Below are 26,729 nucleotides of genomic sequence, written 5' to 3'. Positions count from 1 at the left end.
AGTAAAATAAGTACCTGGGTGTTAGTTGACTGGTGTGGGTCACATCCTGGGGACAAAATTTACCTAATTTGCCCAAAATGCTCTGCATAACCAGGGACTTTCTATATAGTAGTACATCACTAATGTCAGTTAGGCCTGTACACCTTGTACTGTACATGTACTTGTAGAAATATTATTATATTGTTATTAGTAAACAGTTATTTAATCTTTAACTAAGGATAATTCAATAAAACTGCATTATTATTAAAGTATTGTATTATATTTACAGAGTGCTAAACCTATAAGGATCATATGATGCTGCACGGCAGAGTAAATTATTATTATTAAATTCACTAAATGTGCGAAAGAGATAGAGGACAGGAAGGGGAAAACAACAGCTCTTGAAGTATAGCAAGGGTAGCTTATGTAAGATGATTGTTGATCATCATCTATACAGTTCTAACTCCAACCTGGTGACTGAAATCTGTTAGGCCTTCAAATACACTCCTTTGATAGAGACTATTTCAAGGCTATAATTTTAACATGAAATGGAAGAATGGTTGATATGACAAAGATCAGATTTCTCTGCTGACAGAAAAACTAATTCTACAAGCATTTATAAACTACCTAGGTAGTAGGCTGGTAGACAGCAGCCGCCCAGGGAGGTACTACCGTCCTGCCAAGTGAGTGTAAAACGAAAGCCTGTAATTGTTTGACATGATGGTAGGATTGCTGGTGTCCATTTTTCTGTCTCGTAAACATGCAAGATTTCAGGTACGTCTTGCTCCTTGTACTTGCACTTAGGTCACACTACACATACATGTACAAGCATATATATACATACCCCTATGGGTTTTCTTGTATTTTCTTTCTAGTTCTTGTTCTTGTTTATTTCCTCTTATCTCCATGGGGAAGTGGACCAGAATTCTTCCTCCATAAGCCATGCGTGTCGTAAGAGGCGACTAAAATGCCAGGAGCAAGGGGCTAGTAACCCCTTCTCCTGTATAGTATATTACTAAATTTGAAAGGAGAAACTTCTGTTTTTCCTTTTGGGCCACCCCACCTCGGTGGGATATGGCTGGTACATTGAAAGAAGAAAGAAAGATTTATAAACTACTGGTTATTAATAATAACAAGAGAAAAATAATCATAAACACTCAAAGTAAAAAAGTTTACACAATATACAAGGCAATATAAAAGTAAAGTAAGATTAGATAGAAACAAGATAAAGCTTTAAATAAGGTGGTTCTTATAAGGTGGTCTAGTGGGCTCTGCTTTCCCTTAAAATAAAGGTAAATTGCAAAGTATAGTAGTCTTGTACATGGTCACTTAAGCTCAGAAATTTATGTTTTGAGTATGTTACTGTGCCAATATGGCACAGTGGAATGATAAGTGGGCAAAACAATTTGTGCAAAAGAGAAAAGTTCCCAGGATTATATAAAAAGGAGAAACATAACTAGATGTGAAGAGGAGATTTTGTGACATTGTGTGTCTCTCGACCTAAATTTATGGAAGGCAGAATGAAACCTAGAATTCAGTTCTTCAGGAACTGTATATGATAATAGTAGGCACAAAAGAATAAACAGCAACTTAGGGTTAAGTAGAGCTGAGGGATGCTGGAAAAAATAAAAGATAAGAGATGCGAGGGGTGACAGAAATGCAGTTCATGAGAATGATGCACTGGGAACTGTGTGATAAGATGAATAACATTATGGAATGAAAAAGTGAAGGAATATATGATAAAGATTCAATGAACTTACTGAGGATGAAACAATAAAAGTGTATTTTCCATTAGACAAAGCTGCCTGAAGTCTCTCCTACTGTCAGAAGTTTCTCTGAAGTGTTCCCTAGGAAATACAGCATGATTACTAACACTATAGTTACAACATGTAGAGGTGGATGCTACAAAAATCACTGAATGCTGCGTCGAAATCCAATACACCTGCCACAATTTGAAAATGGCGCTAATGGGTCAGTAATGCTGTATGTATTACATTTTGAAATACTTAATGCATCAAGTTCCTATTCTGCAACAGTAACTATACAGGAAGTTTATAACTACTAATGAGTTGCATTCTCAAATTAGAAATGCTTTGTTCATACTGAAAACAAATAGTATGAAAGAAGGTTATATTTCGCATATGCCTGTACTGTAGTTCAAAGGTTATATACTTTAAATGGTTATTAAATTTCTACCATTTAAGTGTGAATGTATGTACCTTGGGGTGTTTGTAAGCTAGAGGCCTCTTGTACATCACTTTACGTATTCTACTGAATATACACCCAAAAAACTCTGAGAATGAGATTTATGATACCCAAGCTACAGTATACATGCAGCCTAGCAGCACAGCAACTGTTATGTTGAAACGAATAGCCAAGAGGTAATCTTGACCCTACATTTACATTCACTAAACTTATTTACTAAAATGATTATCATTTTGCATGCCTACAAAATTCAGCTAAATTCCATCCATTAGTTTTTCAAACTACCAAAGAAATGATCAACAAACAGATTATTGAAAATTAAAGTTTCATTATAATACAGGATATAGAATGAATACAGTACAGTATACTATATAATATTATTGTAAAATATGAACTAGATGAAACAGAGATGTAACTCTGCATGAACTTACCCTTCCTGCAGGTATGTACAACACTTGACCCACATATATACAGGCATTCACACACACTTGACATACCATAAGAATTCTAATATCTTTAAACTTCAAAATAGATCTACAAACTTACCATAAAAATATTCCCTTGAGGATTGTAAATCAAGACATATTTGTCAATGGTGAAATAAAATTATGGAAAATTCATGATTAATCCACAATTTGGAAGAAAACAGATAAAGTTTCAGTTTATCCCAGACTATCATTTTTTTTTTACCACATTGGCTGTCTATAACCAAGGTAGGGTGACCAAAAAAAGAAATGCTTTCACCATCATTCACTCTATAACTTTTGCAGAGGCACACAGATACTACAGTTCAGATGCCCCTCCAAATTGCAAATATCCTCACCCCCTCCTTCAGTGCAGGTAGTGTACTTCCCACCTCCAGGACTCAAGTCCAGCTAATCAGTTTCCTTGAATTCCTTCATATGTTATTATAAAGTTGTGACCTGATGAAGGCCTTAGGCAGACCAAAATTGTGTTTAAAGTTTCCTCTTCAAGTGGTGGGTTAATTATAAATTGTTTCAGTTACTGTAATGTGAATTTCTTCTTCATAAATACAACTTTTACAAGATATAATATGTATTCCAAGAAAGCATAGATAATACATGCATTATTCCACCTTCTCCTTTCTGGGTGAGGGTTTCCAGTACAGTCCCAGTACCATTTTGAGGGAGAGAATGACAGGGATGCTCACGGGCAGGAACAAAGGAACGTATATTGCATACCTGTCCAGAGGTAAAAAGAATCTCATTACCAATAAAATTTGTTCAAATATGAGCCATCATTTCTATTAATGTACATGTATATATTAATTATTCTTAAATTATACGGCTTATCTGTCGTTCACTCTTATTTATTTTCTGTAAGAAATTTTATTTTGCTAACTGCACTCAAATGCTAAACAACATATCAGTAACACAACTTTTACAAAGAACAGCAAAGTGAAAAATGGAAAATATAAAGTTGAGGTAATGCCCAACAATTTGAGTGTTGGGTGACATTTTGCTTGCACTTGAGTAAAATGTCATTCAATGAAATCTCAAACTTGTAAGTGTTTTTGTTTTACCAAAATAATTTCTTAATAAAATAATATTTAATGAGAAATAGTAATAATTTTTTTTTTTTTTTTTTTACCAAGTTGAGCACAAATTTACTTACTTCTGGTTGTCAGGAAAGTAAAGTAGTGCCAACATGGAAGGATGGAAGAATGCAGCATCAGCTTGGGTGAAGGATCGACTGCAATAGAGAGTTGCTTCTTGTAGCCTTCCTTCTCGAGCTGCTTGACCACATTCACTCCATTCCTCCACTGCTCCCCACACCCACCCACCCACCTCATCGCTTATTACCATGTTGCTGATCTCTCCAACTAACTCGCACAAGGACTGTAGAAGACAATGATAGAACATATTACTGCCTAACCCAGTAAAGTCTGCATAGCGGTTATATATACAGTATATCACAATGATACAAGGCAATCACATGATGTCTATATACATTATTACATTAGTTTCCTTTAACTAGATTACAGAAACACATTCTAAAATGTTCTGCAGCTTAAATTGATGTAACGTGTTACCTGCAATGTAATGTGAATGTTGGACAAGTAGTAAGACACTCTGGCCCGAGCTAAACCATCAAGCTGCCATTCAGTCAATAGGCAAGTGTCCAGTGAAGGCAAAATCTTTAAACCTTCTGTTTCTTTCTGAAAAGACAACAAATGTGATAAAAGGTGATTAAGTTTTTTATTGACACTGAGGAATATTTCTGTGTAGATAAATGATGTACAGCATATACCAAAATATTGCCTACTATGTTCAATAGTTAGTGGAGAAAGAATCAAGAAATAGGTATCTTATACCAAGACACTATAACAAGTTAACTGTCAAAGGATCACAAATACAAATGTACCAACAAATTTAAAGTAGATGAGGATGCTAGGAAATAAAGTTCAATGTTAACTTTCTCTTTGACTTACAAGTCTTTTTTTTTTTTACCACAAAATCAAGGTACAGTGGCCCTCTCACAGAACAAAACACATTCACAATCATTCACTCAATAGCTCTTCCCAGACATGCATGTTCATCACAGTTAAAGTGACCCTCGGAACAGCAATATCTCCACCCATCCTTCAGAATGTAGGAATTGTACTTCCCATTCCATTACCATTATCTTACATGAATTGGAGTCTTAGGTTAAGGCTCACACATACACACTAACAGAGTGATACATACAGTGAACTACTTACCAGAGATGGTATAGGCAATAATCTGTGAAGATGCGTAAGGACAGTGCTCATGATCCAGTGGGAGTCTAGTGTCACATAATGAGGAAATGATGCATTTCCTTTAGCCAGTGGTATGTTGTGAATCATCACCCCACCCCAACGTGGGACTAAGAAGCTGCAACATACAAGCATACATTAACAAAATGAATCTGCTGACTGATAACTGATGTGCTTTCCCACCTCAATTATTTTTGGGAAGGCATGCGTGAGCGTATTTGATAGGAGTGAATGGAGACAAATGGTTTTTAATACTTGACGTGCTGTTGGAGTGTGAGCAAAGTAACATTTATGAAGGGATTCAGGGAAACCGGCAGGCCGGACTCGAGTCCTGGAGATGGGAAGTACAGTGCCTGCACTCTGAAGGAGGGGTGTTAATGTTGCAGTTTAAAAACTGTAGTGTAAAGCACCCTTCTGGCAAGACAGTGATGGAGTGAATGATGGTGAAAGTTTTTCTTTTTCAGGCCACCCTGCCTTGGTGGGAATCGGCCAGTGTGATAATAAAAAAAAAAATAAAAAATAAAAAATAAATTTCCTGCTTACTTATTAAAAATCTAACTTATGGCCATGACAAATGAAGACAGCCAATTTCTATGAGTATCACTATTTTACCACATTTGTCAGATTAAGTTAGTGATTTCCTAGTTTACTTTTAATTGTATTATGTTAGCAATATAAAATTTGGAAACACTTTGACCTCTGAGGCATGCTTTGATATTAATTTATCAAACCTTGTAATGTAGTCGAAGGCATAGCTTTCAACTTGTACATACGAGGTCAAAATTTAGATCATATCCCAGTACACTGAGTTCAAATTTACAATCCTGAGACTTTCATAAGTTATACTTTTCTTGAGGGATAATTTTGTCTGATGACTATTACTTCATAGACTACTTACCCTTAAATGGTTCCAGGGATCATTGTTCCCCATGGCCTAGTCTTAGACTAGTCTTAGACTAGGCCTCTTGGTTGATGGCCTGGTTACTCAGGCTGTTGATGCTATCTGCCTGCTTTCCAATATATGTACTAAATCTTGGCTGATCAGGAAATGGGGGGGAAAATTTCCCAAGTTTTCACTTGGAATTGGAAACTGATAATGTAAGCTAATATAAGCACATTAAGCCATCCCAATTGATAGAAAAGAAATATGAATTTAATACAGAGGATGTAAAAAAACACATTAAATATAATGGTGGCAAAATGTTTATAGGATCTGTGCAATTATCTGAAAGTAGTTATAGGAGATAGCAAAAAAAAAAAAAAAAAAAATAAGTTAATAATTGGAGTTAGTAAGTGAAGATTGAACATAAAGGCAAGGTAGAGGGACAGAGCTGAATAAGAGAGAAGAGAAGTGTTAATATGGAAAAGACTGCTCTATGAAGCAGAGTAAAACAATAAGAGACTCTAGTAATCCCTCCTTTACTTACTACAGTGCTGGTGGGAAGAGATGGTGCATATCAATTTCATTACATACTGAATTCAAGATAACATATAAATTACCTGTTTGTTTCAGTGGGTTCACCATCTGAGGAGTGGATATGAAGGGGCATTTGTTTCTTCCGTGGAATATATATGACAAAGTGTAATGATGGCCTAGTCCAGACAAATGATCCTAAAAGAAAAAGAAATATCGCATGATGGCAGAGTGATCAGCATATTAGGTTAACATTTAGAAGTTCAGTGTTCAAACATTTACTGAGAGAGCCAAGCTAGTTTCTATTTCTATCTCTAAAATTTGTATGTCCATACATCAGTCAATGAAAAGCAGAGAGGCAAGACCAGGAGCTGACATTTCATCCCCTTTCACAGCAAACTCAAATAAGTAATTACTGCACAGAAATGACCAAAAAAAGCCAAAACAGTAAGGCAGTAATCCAAAACATTTCTTACGATGCATCCAGTAAACGTATTACATATTTTACTAATGTTTGCTTCTTAGCTGAAGCAAATCTTGCAGGATTCATATTTGTGGAATCTTTAGAAATAGAACAGCTTAGTAAAAAAGGAAAATATGTACACAGTTTCTAAGAAGATAAGCAACAGAATGAATTCACATTGTCATGGTTTAACAATAATTTACTGTACATTTATATTGTTATGAGTGATATAATGAAAATTGATGTTTCCCATATATATTGCCTTTAAAAATTTAGAACACATACTGTATAATACAGTGGGACTCTGGTTTTCGTATGGTCCGCATATTGTACTATTCAAATTTAGAACACCTTTTTTGGGCAACATTTTGGTCCGGATTTCGTACCTCAATCCGGAAATCGTACATATCTGATGCGTCCGCCTGCCCGGGACGCAGTCAGTCTGGCTCTGTCACTGGTTGAGTGAGCATTCATCCGAAACATTTTGCAATTTTTGTGCTTGTTTATTGATTGTGACTGCGAAATAAGCCACCATGGGCCCAAAGAAAGTTCCTAGTGCCAGCCCTATGGTAAAGAAGGTGAGAAACACAATAGAATTCAAAAAAGAGAGTGTAGAAAAATATGAAAGCTGAGGAAATTGCTTCAGAGGAGGAGGAAGAGAGAGGGGAGAAGGTGCCTTCTTCAGTGATTAAGGAGATGTGTGCAAAGTGGAATGAGTGGAATACAGTTGCAAACTTTTGTTGAAAAATATCACCCTGACCAAGCTCATACAAGCCGTATCTGCAACATGTTCAGTGACAATACCTTGTCCCATTTTAAGCAAATCTTAAAGAGATGCCAGAGACAGAGCTCTCTGGACAGATTTTTAGTGAGACAGGAGTCCAGTACCAGTAAAAGACAAATAAGGGAAGTAACCCCAGAGAGGGCTTTGATACCTGAAGTCTTTATGGAGGGGGATTCCCCTTACAAATAATAACCTTGACTCCCTCTCTCCTCCTCACCTTCTTCCATACACCAACAAAAGTCTTCAATAAAGGTATGTAATGTTCATTTATCATTAAAATTAGTCATTTATATTTATTTCTCATCGTTTTTTGTATGTAAAATTATTGTTATTCTTTAAAAAATGTATTTTTTGTTAATATTTTTGGGTGTCTGGAAAGGATTAGTTGTATTTACATATTAATTCGGTTTTCGTACATTTCGGATTTAGAATGACCTTCTGGAATGGATTAAGTACGAAAACCAGAGTTCCACTGTACCAGTAATGATCAGTTTGCTATACAAAGAACTCTCTCAAAATTTACCTACCTAATTTGGCTTCTATAGCATTTATAGTGAGAGGCAACTGGTCCTGGGGCAGGGCAAAATGTTCATGGTCTGTAGACCACTTCGGAGAAACATTCAGCCCAGACATATATAAAACTTGAGATCTAACAATCAGCTTAGTTACACTCTCAAGCTGATTCACCACTGGCTTCAGGTATTCTGTAAGATGTGAAATACATGAATATTAAAAAATACACCATAAAGATTCACTCTAACACAGGGCACAAGGATGGGTGGATGACATATTCCAAGACTATAAGCTCCTTGAAGGGAATGTGTTCCTGAAAAATGCATAAGCAGCTATTTCAGTGACTGAAATCAATATAACACAGCACTGTGGGGGATACATACTACCATGTTCCCCATAACCGATCCATATCCATGCTATATGCTTTAACATAATACATAAGTAGAAAATCACAAAGTGGAAAGCATGAATCCCATTCCATAGATGGGGTTGTTTTTCTTAACATATTGGCAATCTCCTACTAAGGTAGGTTGACCCAAGATAGATGAAACAAATTCATTATCATTCATTCAATTGCTGTCTTGCCAGAAGTATGATGACATTACATATCAGATGACTCTCCAAACTGCAACATCCTCACCCCTCCTACGGAGTGTTGGTTTTATGTTCGGGTTTATTACAAAAAACATAAAAAAACAAACTGACATGCAGGTACAAAATGGCAGACACTGCTGATTTAAAAAAAAAAAAAAAGAAAAAAAAAAGCGATAGGGAAACCCTCTAAACTATATACTGTACCTACATTATTGACACATTTAAAAAAAACTTGCACCTTCTGTTTTGAACACAATGGTGAGAAGAAAACACATTCACCATTACTCATTCTGCATCAGTCTTTTCAGTAATGTACAGATATCACAATTTAAATACAGCACTTACGACATTTAATTGAAACATTTTTCCCAATGGGGGCTTTCTTAATCCAAGGGGGAAAGTGTTGCCTAATTAAATGTCCTACGTGTTATCTTTATTTTTAATCCAGTGTATGTAAGTTCAGTATTGCCATGATTTAACCGGACACATGAGTAAACACTAGGACTTATTAGAAAATGTTTCAGTCCTGGGACCATGATAACTTCTAACATACACAAAAAGTTTCTCTTTTTAACTTTAGTATGCATACATGAGAAGGGGTTACTAGCCCCTTGCTCCCGGCATTTTAGTTGCCTCTTATGACATACATGGCTTATGGAGAAAGAATTCTGTTCCATTTCCCCATGGAGATAAGAGGAAATAAACAAGAACAAGAACAGTAAGAAAACAGAAGAAAACCCAGAAGGGTGTGAATATATATGCATGTACATGCATGTGTAGTGTGACCTAAGTGTAAGTAGAAGTAGCAAGACGTACCTGAAATCTTGTATGTTTATGAGACAGAAAGACACCAGCAATCCTACCATCATGTAAAACAATTACAGGCTTTCATTTTGTACTCACTTGGCAGGACGGTAGTACCTCTCTGGGCAGTTGCTGTCTACCAACCTACTACCTAGGTAGGACTGAAATGTTCTCTAATAAATATGTCCTAGTGTTTGCTCACATGCCATTTTAAGCCAATTTGTTGGTATCTATTACCAAATTTTATGCCAAAGTATTGCCATATCTGTATTTGTATGTACCAAACCTCAACATCCATATATCTTCAATTGTACTTAGAACTGACCCTGTATATACAGAGTGATGTACGAGATACGCAGTAGCAATAAAAGTGCAGACTATATAGTACATGGAACAAATGTGTACTAAAGAACCCACTACTATCCCCTAAATTGTTAGGTGGTACAGTGCCCTACATTATCTTAAGTAGTTACCATTAACAGCAGCTTTGGCATCCCAGTCTATTTCAGTGCGGTGAGGTTCAGGTACCATCAATGTTAAGGTTACATCATATCCTGGTTCTGTTGGTACCTGCAGGTGCAAATTACAACCTAATTTTATAATTACAAACTTAATATATACAGCCTTTTAGATTTAATTATACAGTATATATATATATATATATTTTCAACACTGAGATGGGGTGATCCACAAAAGAAGAAACACACTATAAAGTTTTTTGTCTTTTTGTGTTTCGCTAATACAGCGTTTTTCACTTATACCCATTCTTCAATTATTTAGATTTCCTACAGTAAATATATTCACCACTCGCTATAAGCTCAGGATGAAAATATTTTTAGGTAAGTAATGTCTGTAATGTATATGCATTTATTAGGCCCAGCTATATTGCTCACTTAATATATGATCATGTAAATATGTTATCAGGCTTTTATATGCATTTGAAAGTGAAAAAAGGGAATGTTTCATTTTACAGTGATTTTCACTTTACAGCAGTAACCCAGAACCTAACCTGCTATATAAGCGAGACCCACCTGTAATTAACCATTTGAGGGTCGACAGGCCCTCTCCGAGACTTGTTCTCAGGGTCGGCCAAATTTCAAAAAAAAAAAAAAAAAATTATTTTTCTTATGAAAAGATAAAGAATCTTTTCCCAATCATAATGACACTAAAAGTATGAAATTTGATGAAAAACTTATGGAATTATGCTCTCGCCAAGTTAGCGGTCTTGACGATGTTGACGCATCGGCAATTTTGCCCACTTTGAGCTCTGTTTTTGGCCAATTACGATGTACTAGTCGACAAAAATCATAACTATTTCGCTAGAACTCTATTTTTTGTATCGAATGAGTACAAGTAACCACCCATTTACCTATTTCAACTATCTAATAAAGTGGTCAGAATTTAGCAATTTTGCCAATTTCACACAAATTTCAAAACATGCCAATTTCCGAATAGGGTCCAGAATAAACAAGAAAGACATTCCTGGCACTAAAATAACAAGTTCTCTGTTCGTTAGTCACATCCCCAGGCCCCTCTTATATTTCCTTGGCTTTCCACTTACAATTTTTATTCTTACAAAAAATAGAAGATTTACTGTTATGCAGACTACTGCATTAGTGTAGAAATGGTATAAATAATATCAGCGCACTTGTGAAAGAATATTAGACTCAACAGTTGACGTGTATTGGACGCGTAGCATGATTTGTTTACTTTTGAACTTTGGTAAAAATCAAACATTTCTGCTACTTTGAGCTCAATTTCAAGCACTTTTCATTGTAAAACCAGTCAAAATCATCTCAATTTCTGTAATATGTCTTCCATTCTATAAAATGAGGCCAAGAAAATTAGAATACAACAATAAATACCTTACGAAAACACAGTGCAAAGTCGCTGTTTTATTCCAAAAACACAGTCAAAGTTTTTTTTCTCATTATGCACTGCGTGCTGCAGGATTTTTTTTATACTGTGCAGCACCTTTCAAGGCAGGTGAAATTGCTGACCTAGAAAATGTACAGAGAACCTTCACGGCGCGCATAACGGAGATAAAACACCTCAATTACTGGGAGCGCTTGAGGTTCCTAAACCTGTATTCGCTGGAATGCAGGTGGGAGAGATACATGATTATATACACCTGGAAAATCCTAAAGAGACTAGTACCGAACTTGCACACGAAAATCACTCACTACGAAAGCAAAAGACTTGGCAGATGATGCAACATCCCCCCAATGAAAAGCAGGGGTGTCACTAGCACGTTAAGAGACCATACAATAAGTGTCAGGGGCCCGAGACTGTTCAACTGCCTCCCAGCATACATAAGGGGGATTACCAACAGACCCCTGGCAGTCTTCAAGCTGGCACTGGACAAGCACCTAGAGCCGGTTCCTGACCAGCCGGGCTGTGGCTCGTACGTTGGTTTGTGTGCAGCCAGCAGTAACAGCCTGGTTAATCAGGCTCTGATCCACCAGGAGGCCTGGTCACAGACCGGGCCGCGGGGGCGTTGACCCCCGGAACTCTCTCCAGGTAAACTCCAGGTAAACACTGACCACATAGAACCATTCTTTCATATGTAGGCCTACCAGCTTTCTCCTACTAGATTTTAGGGCGCTAGAATTTAGGCGTACTAGTACATCAAAAAACCTGGGTCGTAAGCCGTACTAGTACAGCCAAAACCCTCAAAGGGTTAATACAGGAGAAGGGGTTAACTAGCCCCTTTCTCCCTTATATGTACAGTGTATATGTATATGTGTACTGCATTAATATATACTTATTCATCTCTGTACATACAGCACAATACACTAAAGGACAAAATACTGTCCCTATTAAAACACATTTCTCAAAACTACAAATACTTCCCATCAATCACCCATACATTTTTCAACTTTACTCTAGGTCTTTCCTGTACACTCACTCATGCCACTCAACAAACAAGTTACTGCTGACATCTGTTCTTTCTTTTTTTATTTTTTTTTTAACAAGTCAGTTGTCTCCCACCAAGGCAGGGTGACCCAAAAAGAAAGAAAATCCCCAAAAAGAAAATACTTTCATCCTCATTCAACACTTTCACCTCACTCACACATAATCACTGTTTTGGCAGAGGTGCTCAAAATACAACAGTTTAGAATCATATATGTATAAAGATACACAACATATCCCTCCAAACTGCCAATATCCCAAACCCCTCCTTTAAAGTGCAGGCATTGTACTTCCCATTTCCAGGACTCAAGTCTGGCTCTACAAAAATAACCGGTTTCCCTGAATCCCTTCACTAAATATTACCTTGCTCACACTCCAACAGCTCATCAGGTCCCAAATACCATTAACTCCTATCTAACACGCTCACGCACGCTTGCTGGAAGTCCCTCGCCCACAAAACCTCCTTTACCACCTCCCTCCAACCCTTTCGAGGACGACCCCTACCCCGCCTTCCTTCCCCTACAGGTTTATACACTCTCCATGTCATTCTACTTTGATCCATTCTCTCTAAATGACCAAACCACCTCAACAACCCCTATTCAGCCCTCTGACTAATACTTTTATTAACTCCACACCTCCTAATTTCCACACTCCGAATTTTCTGCATATTTACACCACACATTGCCCTTAGACAGGACATCTCCACTGCCTCCAACCGCCACCTCGCTGCAGCATTTACAACCCAAGCTTCACACCCATATGAGAGTGTTGGTACCACTATACTTTCATACATTCCCTTCTTTGAATCCATAGATAATGTTTTTTGCCTCCACATATACCTCAATGCACCACTCACCTTTTTTCCTTCATCAATTCCATAAATTTGCAACATCTGCCACATTGCTCCCCTATCCACTCTATCATATGCTTTTTCTAAATCCATAAATGCAATGAAAACTTCCCTACCTTTATCTAAATGCTGTTCACATATATATGTACTTCAATGTAAACACTTGATCTACACATCCCCTACCCACTCTAAAACCTCCTTGCTCATCCGCAATCCTACATTCTGTCCAGCCTCTAATTCTTTCAATAATTACCCTACCATACACTTATCCTGGTATACTTGGTAAACTAATTCCTCTATAATTTTTACAATCTCTTTTGTCCCCCTTCCCTTTATATAAAGGAACTATACATGCTCTCTGCCAATCCCTAGGCACCTTCCCCTCTTTCTTTGTATTATAACTAATTTACAAAACATTCTAATGACAGCATCATATATTTTCCTGCTCTCTCATTGCTTTAGGAAAAACTTTATATTGAAATACAGCCACGATTCAAGTACAGCAGCTCTTAAATCTTAACGCTTTCAGAGTCAGTCCCATAATATTACGGCTTGAGAGCCAGTGTTGGTATCGTAATATTAAGGCTTGAGAGCCAGTGTCGGTCCCGCAATACTACGCCAAAATTCTAGCTCTTTCAAATCTGGTGGAAGAAAGCTGGTAGGCCTACATATGAAAGAATGGGTCTGCGTGGCCAGTGTGCTCAGTATAAAAAAAATCCTGCAGCACACAGTGCATAATAAGAAAAAACTCTGACTGTGTTTTTGGTTTAAAAAAGCGACTTTGCGGTGCATTTTCATATGGTATTTATGGGTGTATTCTCGTTTTCTTGGTCTCATTTGATAGAATGGAAGATATGTTACAGAAATAGAGATGACTTTGTTTGGTTTTACAATGAAAAGTACCTTGAAATTGAGCTCAAATTAGCGGAAATGTTCGATTTCTGCCAATGTTCAAGAGTATACAAGTGACGTCACTGTCCAATACATGTCCAAGTGGCCAGTCTAATACGCAGTCACGAATGGGTTGACATTATTTATACAATTACATGTATTATAATAATGCAGTAGACTGCATAACAGTAAATCTTCTATTTTTTGAGAGAATAAAAATTCAAAATGGAAAGCAAGAGTAATATAAGAGGGGCCTGGAGACGTGACTACTGAACAGAGAAAATGTTATTTTTAGTGCCAAGAATGTCTGCCTTGTTTATTCTGGACCTTATTTTGAAACTGGCATCTTTTGAAATTTGTGTGAAATGGGAGGTTTCTTAAGCGATAGAACAAATGGGGTTCTAGCGAAATAGCTATGATTTTAGTCGACTGGAACAATGGAATTGGCGAAAAATAGTGCTCAAAGTGGATGAAATTGCTGATGCATAAATATCATCAAGATTGCTGACTTCCCTAGAGTGTAATTTCGTAAATTTTTTATCAAATTTCATACTTTTGGTGTGATAACCATTGAGAAAAGATTCTCTATCATTTCATAAGACAACATTTTTTTTTTTTTTTTAAATTTTTTGGACAGAGTACTGTATCCCAAAATCACAAAGAGTTTCCACATGATATTAGGTATTACTCGAGAGCAAGGGGCTAGTAACCCCTTCTCCTGTATAAATTACTAAAGTTAAGAGAAATTTTTGTTTTTCTTTTTGGGCCACCCTGCCTTGGTGGGATATGGCCATTTTGTTGAAAGATGATGATCAGGTGTTACTGATGGAGATATAATACTAGACTCACCAGTATGCATGATAAATGTTAAAGAAATATGAAATCAAAAGTAGTGAAACTGCTTAAAAAATTTCATCAAAGATTAGAGATGATATTAAGACGGCTATCCAACTGAAGGATAACACCAAGATTACTATCCCACTAAAGGGCAGAATGCCACCAACATTACCATCTCACTGAAGGATGACACCAAGATTACTAACATGCACAATGTTTACCCGATATAAATTACATCATCTCGTTTAACTTATGACCTTTGAAGTTAAACCATCAACCTACATGGAAAGCAACAATAAATTTATGTTGACCTATGATAAGTTTAGTGAGATAAGGCAAAATTAAATGCCTCTCATTGTAGCAAGTTTAGCCAAGATGTCTTAGTTTTGGTGGAAAACTTAAAATTTTGACACCATTTTCAATGAAACATAATATGTACATCAATAAATGTGACTTTAGATCAATGTAGTAAACAATTAAAAGGTTAAACTTTCTCATTAGTAAAGTTTCTGACAGTCTCTTTAGTGTTTGGTAATGTAGCTTACCTGTCTCATTGCTTCTCTTTTATGCATGCCTGGTAGCTGGTGCAAAAGCTTGCTTCCTTGAGCCCTTTTATTGGCAAGTGGATCTATCACCATACTCTTGATCACTGTTGACAACAGCTGCACATCTGTAAGTTATTCTGCACTCAGAACAATTTTTTATTATCACACTGGCCGATTCCCACCAAGACAGGGTGGCCCGAAAAAGAAAAACTTTCACCATCATTCACTCCATCACTGTCTTGCCAGAAGGGTGCTTTACACTACAGTTTTTAAACTGCAACATTAACACCCCTCCTTCAGAGTGCAGGCACTGTACTTCCCATCTCCAGGACTCAAGTCCGGCCTGCCGGTTTCCCTGAACCCCTTCATAAATGTTACTTTGCTCACACTCCAACAGCACGTCAAGTATTAAAAACCATTTGTCTCCATTCACTCCTATCAAACACGCTCATGCATGCCTGCTGGAAGTCCAAGCCCCTCGCACACAAAACCTCCTTTACCCCCTCCCTCCCACCTTTCCTAGGCCGACCCCTACCCCGCCTTCCTTCCACTACAGACTGATACACTCTTGAAGTCATTCTGTTTCGCTCCATTCTCTCTACATGTCCGAACCACCTCAACAACCCTTCCTCAGCCCTCTGAACAACAGTTTTGGTAATCCCGCACCTCCTCCTAACTTCCAAACTACGAATTCTCTGCATTATATTCACACCACACATTGCCCTCAGACACGACATCTCCACTGCCTCCAGCCTTCTCCTCGCTGCAACATTCATCACCCATGCTTCACACCCATATAAGAGCGTTGGTAAAACTATACTCTCATACATTCCCCTCTTTGCCTCCAAGGACAAAGTTCTTTGTCTCCACAGACTCCTAAGTGCACCACTCACCCTTTTCCCCTCATCAATTCTATGATTCACCTCATCTTTCATAGACCCATCCGCTGACACGTCCACTCCCAAATATCTGAATACGTTCACCTCCTCCATACTCTCTCCCTCCAATCTGATATCCAATCTTTCATCACCTAATCTTTTTGTTATCCTCATAACCTTACTCTTTCCTGTATTCACTTTTAATTTTTTTCTTTTGCATACCCTACCAAATTCATCCACCAATCTCTGCAACTTCTCTTCATAATCTCCCAAGAGCACAGTGTCATCAGCAAAGAGCAACTGTGACAACTCCCACTTTGTGTGATTCTTTATCTTTTAACTCCACGCCTCTTGCCAAGACCCTCGCATTTACTTCTCTTACAACCCCATCTATAAATATATTAAACAACCACGGAGACATCACACATCCTTGTCTAAGGCCTACTTTTACTGGGAAATAATTTCCCTCTTTCCTACATACTCTAACTTGAGCCTCACTATCCTCATAAAAACTCTTCACTGCTTTCAGTAACCTACCTCTTAAACCATACACCTGCAACATCTGCCACATTGCCCCCCTATCCACCCTGTCATACGCCTTTTCCAAATCCATAAATGCCACAAAGACCTGTTTAGCCTTATCTAAATACTGTTCACTTATATGTTTCACTGTAAACACCTGGTCCACACACCCCCTACCTTTCCTAAAGCCTCCTTGTTCATCTGCTATCCTATTTTCCGTCTTACTCTTAATTCTTTCAATAATAACTCTACCATGCACTTTACCAGGTATACTCAACAGACTTATCCCCCTATAATTTTTGCACTCTCTTTTGTCCCCTTTGCCTTTATACAAAGGAACTATGCATGCTCTCTGCCAATCCCTAGGTACCTTACCCTCTTCCATACATTTATTAAATAATTGCACCAACCACTCCAAAACTATATCCCCACCTGCTTTTAACATTTCTATCTTTATCCCATCAATCCCGGCTGCCTTACCCCCTTTCGTTTTACCTACTGCCTCACGAACTTCCCCCACACTCACAACTGGCTCTTCCTCACTCCTACAAGATGTTATTCCTCCTTGCCCTATACACGAAATCACAGCTTCCCTAACTTCATCAACACTTAACAATTCCTCAAAATATTCCCTCCATCTTCCCAATACCTCTAACTCTCCATTTAATAACTCTCCTCTCCTATTTTTAACTGACAAATCCATATGTTCTCTAGGCTTCCTTAACTTGTTAATCTCACTCCAAAACTTTTTCTTATTTTCAACATCTCACCCACTCTCTCATTTGCTCTCTTTTTACATTGCTTCACCACTCTCTTAACCTCTCTCTTTTTCTCCATATACTCTTCCCTCCTTGCATCACTTCTACTTTGTAAAAACTTCTCATATGCTAACTTTTTCTCCCTTACTACTCTTTACATCATCATTCCACCAATCGCTCCTCTTCCCTCCCGCACCCACTTTCCTGTAACCACAAACTTCTGCTGAACACTCTAACACTTACAAACCATAATTTCTCAATGCTGTATGCAAAATTTTACACTGTGCTTCATAGTGATAAACTGTATTAATTCTTGGAACTCTAGGTGTGTATTTGTCAACTCAATGAATACCCAGATATTGTAATTTAACAAACAACATAAATACACTGTATCGTATATATTTGAGAATATACAGTAAGATCACTCCTTCAAGCATGGAACATTCCTTAATGATAAGATAAATCAAGAGTTATAAAACAATAAATGTAATATTTCATTAATTGATTTCTATAAATCTTCTTTCAACAAACCAGCCATATCCCACCAAGGCAGGGTGGCCCAAAAAGAAAAACGAAAGTTTTTCTTTGTAAATTTAGTAATTTATACAGGAGAAGGGGTTACTAGCCCCTTGCTCCCGGCATTTTAGTCGCCTCTTACAACACGCATGGCTTACAGAGGACGAATTCTGTTCCAATTCCCCATGGAGATAAGAGGAAATAAACAAGAACAAGAACTAGAAAAAAAATAGAAGAAAACCCAGAGGGGTGTGTATATATGCTTGTATATGTATGTGTAGTGTGACCTAAGTGTAAGTAGAAGTAGCAAGATGTACCTGAAATCTTGCATGTTTATGAGACAGACAAAAGACACCAGCAATCCTACCATCGTGCAAAACAATTACAGGCTTTCGTTTTACACTCACTTGGCAGGACAGTAGTACATACCTCCCTGGGTGGTTGCTGTTTACCAACCTACTAATGTATGTGGATGGGTAAACAAAATTATGGGAACTTACCCACACCAGGTTTTACATATGTAAGTCGATGTCTTCCAACAATTATGCTGACATTACTCTCAAAAAAGTCAGGCTCGTGGACAACAAATACAGCCAAGGTTCCAGCAGCAACATGCATTATTTGCGTCAATTTGTTATCAAGGTCAGATAATGAGACAGCTGACTTTATCATTGCTATTTCTTCTTTTCTTGGTTTTCTTTTTGATATCTGGAACTTGATACCCTCTGTAAATGAATTCTTAAGTAAATATACTGAGTAAACTTATGTGGTACATATTTGTGAGCATGCATGGAAAAAATTTGGAAAATGGGGGCACAATAAAAAATTATGAAACCATACAGATATCACATGTCTACTATGCTTAAAATTATGATAACCATTAATAATCGTAATGAAAGTTGATAGAAGAAAGGTATACTGAAGTAAGAGATGAAAGTAGTGGTCAGGTTTGCCTATACTGTAACTATCAAATTAAAATGCATCTCTGCTAGCAAGTCCTGCCCACACTTATGTGACTTCTACTACAGTACTAATCCTTCACACCACTACCTCTCTGCTTCCTATACAAGTATACCGTCTAATGTATGCCTTATTACTGATAAAGCCTCTGGTAGGCATGTGTCTCTTATTCACCATCTTGTCAGTATTATACATGTACATGTATACCTTTGATCTACAGTAGTTAAATACAAAATGTACTGGAACTAAATTTTGTACTGCCAACAACAGAGAAAAACTTTGCTGAACGAGTTTTTATTCTGGCAATGTTTCAATCTGACAATTAAAGATCTTAACAGACTGAAAAATTTACACATAATAAAAATAAATGCCAAAACTTTTAGCTTAACCCTTAAAGTCTCCCTTATTTAAAATTATCTATAAACAACTTAAGAGAACTCCATCTTGTAAATATTTTAATATTTTTGTACACTGTATATAATATTTACAAGACATGCTGTACCTGTGTAACTTTTCTTAATATATAGATCAAAATCAGCAATGCAATACAGTACTGCATATCAAATATAGTATATAATTGCTCAACATATGTATAAAGCTCCACAAAATTCTTACGCATGGATCTAAGATTCTTCTCCAACTCCACTGAAAGTGTTGCCGTAGTTTCACCTACAAGAGTCATTCCAGTAGCATGATAAAGTGGCTGACCAGATAGATTAACGATGGTGGAATAGGGCAGGTGAGCACGGTAGACAGTGGTCGTATACCACCACACAGGTAACCCAACTAACACCAAGACAGCTGCAAAGCCTGCAGCTGCCCAAGCACCCTCGCGGCTGCCTGCCATGTCCTTCTCTTCAACAAGCTTTGTCATCTTGAAGCACAACTCTTCACTTAATTATTCCATAAGTTTAAACAATGTCCCACCCTGCAATATTTAAATGTGCAAAAACAAATATACAGTAACACAAAATTATGAAATTCATGGGAAACCAACATTTTCAGTTAAAACAGCTCAGCTATCACATTTACATTAATATTTACACATTATGTCTTTTTTTGCAAGTACAAAAATAGGATGTTTTAATGCTGTTTTCTTCCAAAAGTATATTTTTAACTTATAAAATATAGAGAAAATACATATTACTGAGGGAATGAAAACAATTTTTCAATTTACATAATAGTTATCCTTTACAAAAAATACCTGCATACTAGAATATCATTTTTATTTTGGTTTAAATCATTACAGACACCTCATAGAGCAGTGGCTAGCATGCTTGGCTCACAACTGAGAGAACCTGGGTTTGAACCCCATATACAGTAGGATATGTGGACAAGTTTAACACCTGCTGCCTGTTACTTCATAGTAAATAGACACCTAGGAGTTAGTCAACTGTAGTAGGCCACATTTTAGGGAAGGACCCAAAAGGCACCTAATGGAAATAGGCCCATACTGCATGGATTTTTTGTTTTACCCTAGGTTACTGACCCTCAGATATTAATAATCTAAATACGTATAGTCATCTGCCAAAGTTTAACATACAAATGAGACTGGGTGGTAATCAGACTGGATATGAGGAAGGGAGAGTAGCTTAAATTCTGAGGATCAACAACCCTATACCAGCATCAAAGTTCACTATGAGAGGGATAAGGTATGGCCTGATGTAAACCAATCAACATCTTATTCTTATACACATACAGTTTACATCCTATTCTTTTGATTTTAGATTCTTCTTCGTTGCATGTGTAGGTTGCAAATTGTGCTTAATACAAAATATTCATTGCATTTGGGAGAAGCCAGTCCCTGAGCCTGGTAGTGAGTGGGCAAACTGTTCAGCCTGAGACTTCAACATCATTTTATTAATGATACATGTACAATACCAACAAGTAGAGGATTTAGATCCAATCAGTAAAATTACTAGATTGTTGCACATGTGTGTGTTACTCCCACTAGATTTAAGTGGCTAGGTTCACATTTGCTATTCCAAGTTTTTTTTTTTCTGGCAAGATTTAGGAGAGACTTCAGCCCTGGATGCCTGAAGATAGCATGCAGTACAGTTTACCCTATAGCTTCCCATGAAAAAAAAAGAACAGGAACATTTATAACAATTAAACCAGAGCCAGACATTGATACTAATTTACTTCATTAGTTTAAGTATCTACCTACAGCATGATTGTGAAAACAGTTATTAAGGTATATTCTCATTGCATATTATAATATGCATTAATTTCTAAAAAGTACATTATATGTACAATTGATATAGGATTAGTTGACATTATTGACACATTTCATAGAAAGCCCCTGGTTATGCAGAGCATTTTGAGCAGCCTTAAAATTAGCTTATAACTACGGGAGGATCTTTGACATTAACCAATAATTTGGCTTATGATTATGACACTTGGATTATTTTTTAACAATTTATGTTTGTAGTGGTTATGCACACCTTTGTTATTTTTTAATTTTGGGGAGACACATGGTTTGCACCTTTAAGGATTTAACTTCCCTCTCCCTGAGAGGAAAAAAACTGCCCAATCTAGGATCCTAGAATGAAATGAAAATACTACAAGCATCCCTAAATGAGAGGCTAACAATTCTATTTCATTTGGGTTAGGTGGACTCCCATCAAATTTATTTTAACCTGGGGGAAGTGCAAAGCTTGTAGGGATTATATAAAACCTGGGGACTGAAAGGCATTCATGTTCAGTCCAGGAAAGAGGGAGAGGGGGGAGTCAAGTCCAGCTCTTTGGATCAAGAGCCTCATCTTGGTATTAGGAGTAGCCTTCCTGAAATGCCCTGGCATGATAGTGGCTTTCTTTGTACTTAACAAATCAAAATTATAATTACTCACTGAAACCTTTGCAAAGAAATAAAATATTTATCTTTTATCTTTTTAAGCAGCATCTATAACCCAGCAGAAAAAGAATGCCAACACAGTATAGTCTGAGGCAGCTACACTGAAAAGCTCTGTTCCACAAGGCACAGTACTCGCTCCCATTCTATTCCTCATCCTCATATCTGACATAGAGATGCGAGCCACAGTTCCGTGTCTTCCTCTGCGGATGACACCCAGACTGCCACAGCAGTGACCTCCATCAAAGACGCTGCAAGACTCCAAGCAGACATAAACCAAATCTTCAAATGGGTAACTCAAAACAATATGAAGTTCAATGAAGAGAAATTTCAACTATGTGCTCAGATATGGAAAACTTGAGGAAATTAAAATTGTATCAGAGTACTATATGACAAATTCTAACCATACAATACAGTGAGAAAGTAATGTGAAGGACCTGGGAGTGATAATGTCAGAGGATCTCGCCCTCAAAGACCACAACAATGTATACCGCATCTGCTAGGAAAATGATAGGACGGATAATGAGAACCTTCAAAACAAGGGACGCCAAACCCATGATGATTCCCTTCAAATCACTTGTTCTCTCTTGGCTGGAATACTGCTGTACACTAACTGCCCCCTTCAAGACAGGCAAAATTGCTGACCTGGAGGTGTACAAAGAACTTTCATGGCACACACAAATACAATAAGGCACCTAAATTACTGGGAATGGTTGAAGTCCCTTGATTTTTATTCCCTGGAATGCAGGCGAGAGGGATACATGATAATATACACTTGGAAAATCCTAGAGGGATTAGTACCAAACCTGCACACGAAAATCACTCCCTATGAAAGCAAATGATTTGGCAGGAGATGCAACATTCCCCCAATGAAAAGCAGGGGCACCACGAGTTCACCGAGAGACAACACAATAAGTGTCCGGGGCCCAAGACTGTTCAACTGCCTCCCAACATACATAAGGGGGATTACCATTAGACGCCTGTCTGTCTTCAAGAAGGCATTGGACAGGCACCTGAAGTCAGTACCTGACCAACCAGGCTTTGGTTCGTATGTCAGTTTTTTTTTTGCGGCCAGCAGTAACAGCCTGGTTGGTCAGACCCTGATCCACCAGGAGGCCTGGTCTCAGACCAAGCCGCGTGGGCACTGACCCCCGAAACCCTCTCCAAGTAAACTCCAGGTGAAACCCAATCACAGACAGAAGCAACCTGCCTCCTCAACAGGAGCACAGTTAACCGCTGATGTCAACTGTTTTAGTGGCTCAGCTGATAGCCGCCTCAGCTCGCACACTGAAGGACCGAGCTTCAATTCCCAGAATGACCAGAAACAGGTATGTTTTTTACTCATGCTCCTCCTCAGCAAGGAAGAAGTAGGTACCTGGGAGACTGGTAAATAATTTAGGTAAACAGGTACACACGAACACAATTATCATACAACCCGGCGTGACAGTGGCTTTCAATAAGTCAGTAAGGACCCCAATGGAAATAAGTCACTCTGTCTGACTTTTTTGGGTTATCCTAGGTTCTCTACACATATGCTGCTATGTACGATAATTCTATGTAACTGTATTTGTGTATACCTGAATAAACTTACATTAATGATAGTGTAATTCCCTAATCTTCTTGTTGGGTTTGTAAGAGCCACTGACAACTTACTCGGTATCGAGTCCTACTTCCAGGTATACGGAGGAGATATACTGCACACAACTAAGCTATGAAAGAAAGGGAACAGACGTCCCTTTGTAAATAGAAATACAAACTTGAAGTTCCCCATTAGATCAGGTGAACCTTCTTGACTAACACTTGCAGAGAGGGACGCCCAAACCTTCACCTGAGTTTAGTAACCGGCTTTTCAATAAAACCGTTGAAGAATTATCCGCAAAGCGGAAAAATGGAAGACTAAAATTAAACCCATGAAAGGCGTCCGACAAAGCAGATGCAGACAAGCGGCCCAGATAGACCGAGGAAAATTTGTTACTGATGACCAGGAGAGAGCAAAACATCGATGCTCCATAATCCTTAAAGGCTGGCGAAGAAGTCCCTGACAATAACCTAATCTATGTTGTTGTTGTTGGGTTATAAAGAGCCACCATGATATGAGCTGTAGTGAGCTCTACCTCCGGCTCCCGGGGATAAAGAACATTCTCAGTCTCAATAAATTAGCTGCTCAGTAAGGAAAACTGAATAAAAAATTAATCAAGGGAGGATAGTAGAGGGTTGTAGTAACCTCCTGTAGGAGATGCGATAAAAGTCCAAAGGATCTTGTTGGAAGTTTAAAGAGCCATTGACAATTGTCGATGTATCGAGCCTTGCTTCCCGGTGTCCAGGGAAGAAATATAACCCAAAAAATAGGCAAACTAAAAAACAGGCTTTCCTTTGTAAACAAAAACACTAAAAGTTCACAATTTCATCAGGCTCTACTTTTTTTTTTTTTTTTTCCTCAAGGAAGGTTCCTTGATGTTGGTGAGGGGCTCTTGATTTAGGGAATTGGATCTGTGCTCCAGTTCCCCGAATTAAGTCTGAATGCCTTCCACATCCCCCCCCCCAGGCGCTGTATAATCCTCCGGGTTTAGCGCTTCCCCCTTGATTATAATAATAATAATCTACTTTTTTTAAAGTTCGCTTACTAGTTAGTTCCTTTCTGACAATGTTTCGTCACTTGCTGTTTGAAAAAACCAAGGTTATATTCAACAGTCTCTTCATTTACTCTTAAGTGTCTGCACACTGCAGTCAAAGCATAATAGTTTTACCATCTTATGAGCAAGAGATTGCAGCGCTGTATAGTCCTTGTGGCTTAGCGCTTCTTTTTGATTATAATAATAATAATGAGCAAGAGATTGTAATAACTCACTACAATGGATACATTACAAATCTTTTCATGGAACATTGCTTCCATCAGGAAGCGGTTGCCTGACTTACATCATATTAGTGCAACCAAGAATATTGATGTCATCTGTTTGCAGGAATGTAGACTGAAAGATGGAGCACCTCCACCAAACTTGCCTGGATATGCAGCTTATAACCTAAGGTCAACCAACTGTTGTGTGATGTATGTCAGAAAGAACTTGCCACATTCACTCCTTTCCTTGCAGAGTCGAGTTAACATGCAGTATCATGGTGTCAAAGTATATGCAGGCGATTTTTCCATAAACATTTTTAATCTCTATGCCCCAGCGAACCAGCTTCGACCTGATGCTTTACCAGATCGCATCAATAGTGAACCTACCATCATTCTTGGAGATTTTAATGCCAGACATAAGAATATTGGTGGGTCTATTACAAACACCAATGGAACTAAACTAGTGAGATTGCTGAATGAGCATGATAATGTTCGAATTGTGGGCACTACTGAGCCTACTCACATATATGGTGGCATACTAGATCTGTGTCTTGGATTTAATACATCATATACGATGCATGACTCTGTCATAGTTGATGATCTTCTATCTGATCACTTCCCAAGACTAACAACTGTCAATCTTGATCACATCTCCAGCAATCAAGGAGCTAAATACAGAAGGAGGAAACTTATTCTCAAACCAGAACACAGAGACAACTTTATTAACCACTTGGATCAATGGTATAAGAATTACGAGCCCACTGGCACACAAAAATTTAATGATGATTTAATTACCACTATTGAGAGTGTTCTCACAGATCAAGTGGGCAGGAATAGGAAACAAAGACCCTCCACTATAAATAACAATAAAAACCAATGTAAATACTATAATGATCCACAGCTGCGCAATCTAACACATGCAGCTAGGAGGATTGGTAAAGCATACCGTGAATGTAGAACCCCAGACCTGCTCAGAACGTTCCAAGCTGCACTAACAAATGCAAGGAATAGAAAGGAAGAACTTAGGCAACAGGAATGGGAACAGTTTGTTAGTGGATTAAATAGGTCCACCCCTTTGAGTTTGGCTTGGAAAGGTATAAATAAAATAACCAGGAAAAAGACTGGCAATGTTGCTCATCCCTTTCCTCTTGAAAAAGCAAATGACCTCATAAATGACTGGTCCAAAACATCCAGGCATGAAAGCCTTCCATCTCATATTAGAAAAAATTTAGAGAGTACTTCTGAAGAAATGTTGAAACTGATTAATTTTATGAGCCAAAATATTGATGAGAGTGATTGCCTCTTTACCGAGTATGAATTAGATAATGCATTAACCAAAGGTCGATCAACTGCTCCTGGAGAGGATGGTATAACCTATGATATTCTCAGAACTCTAAGGCACGTGCCTGATAACCCTTTGTTGGCACTGTATAATCTCAGTTACATTGAGGGCGTTCTTCCTACTTCCTGGACCAATAGTCTCATTGTGCCTATCCCTAAGCCCCAACAGCCTGATACATTTAGGCCGATCTCCTTAACTAGTTGTCTTTGCAAAACTTTTGAAAGAATGATGCTTAACAGATTGTACTACAGAATCAGACATCAACTTTCCCCCTACCTCTATGGGTTCATGAAAGGTAAAAGTGTGCAGAACTGTATTTCCACCTTTCTCACTGCACACACCTCTACTAGTTTTACCACTTTTCTTGATCTAAAATCTGCATTTGATATTGCAAACAGAACCATTATACTACATGAACTAGTCAAAATGAATATTGGTGGTAGCTTACTCTGCTGGATAATAGGATACCTGTCAAATAGAGTATCCTCTGTCCTTTACCAAGGCTTCAGAAGTGAT

At 37.8% G+C, this 26,729-nt stretch overlaps 1 protein-coding gene across 8 annotated transcripts; it reads right to left on the bottom strand.

Moving 5' to 3' along the window:
• Window positions 1–237: 237 nt before the first annotated feature.
• PIG-S (phosphatidylinositol glycan anchor biosynthesis class S) lies at window positions 238–24,151 on the bottom strand. Of its 8 annotated transcripts, none has more exons than XM_070090606.1 (11): window positions 24,085–24,151; window positions 19,800–20,112; window positions 18,725–18,949; window positions 15,551–15,675; window positions 9,988–10,084; window positions 8,131–8,307; window positions 6,443–6,554; window positions 4,907–5,060; window positions 4,238–4,363; window positions 3,820–4,043; window positions 238–3,386 (listed from the first exon to the last, which is right to left on the bottom strand). In XM_070090606.1, exons 2-11 carry the CDS (start codon window positions 20,056–20,058, stop codon window positions 3,272–3,274), a joined length of 1,614 nt encoding a protein of 537 aa, XP_069946707.1. In that variant the 5' UTR covers window positions 20,059–20,112; window positions 24,085–24,151; the 3' UTR covers window positions 238–3,271. The 8 variants fall into 8 exon arrangements, with proteins under 8 accessions (XP_069946707.1, XP_069946706.1, XP_069946710.1 ...); XM_070090605.1 differs by lacking the exon at window positions 24,085–24,151 and adding an exon at window positions 24,011–24,081; XM_070090609.1 differs by lacking the exon at window positions 24,085–24,151 and adding an exon at window positions 24,018–24,067.
• Window positions 24,152–26,729: the final 2,578 nt, after the last annotated feature.

Source organism: Cherax quadricarinatus, chromosome 32 (assembly GCF_038502225.1).
Source record: "Cherax quadricarinatus isolate ZL_2023a chromosome 32, ASM3850222v1, whole genome shotgun sequence".
Taxonomy (NCBI): domain Eukaryota; kingdom Metazoa; phylum Arthropoda; class Malacostraca; order Decapoda; family Parastacidae; genus Cherax; species Cherax quadricarinatus.
Note: the sequence above shows the minus strand (reverse complement) of the source record. Positions and strands in the feature narration are given on the sequence as shown.

Bases quoted from the DNA above. Each gene is read 5' to 3' on its own strand.
- PIG-S (XM_070090606.1), bottom strand. From the start codon at position 20,058: ATGACAAAGCTTGTTGAAGAGAAGGACATGGCAGGCAGCCGCGAGGGT. The intron at 15,676-18,724 runs GTAAGTTCCCAT...AATAACTTACAG, and splicing joins ATATGTAAAACCTGGTGTGG to ATGTGCAGCTGTTGTCAACA. The intron at 5,061-6,442 runs GTAATTTATATG...TGTATGTTGCAG, and splicing joins GAACCCACTGAAACAAACAG to CTTCTTAGTCCCACGTTGGG.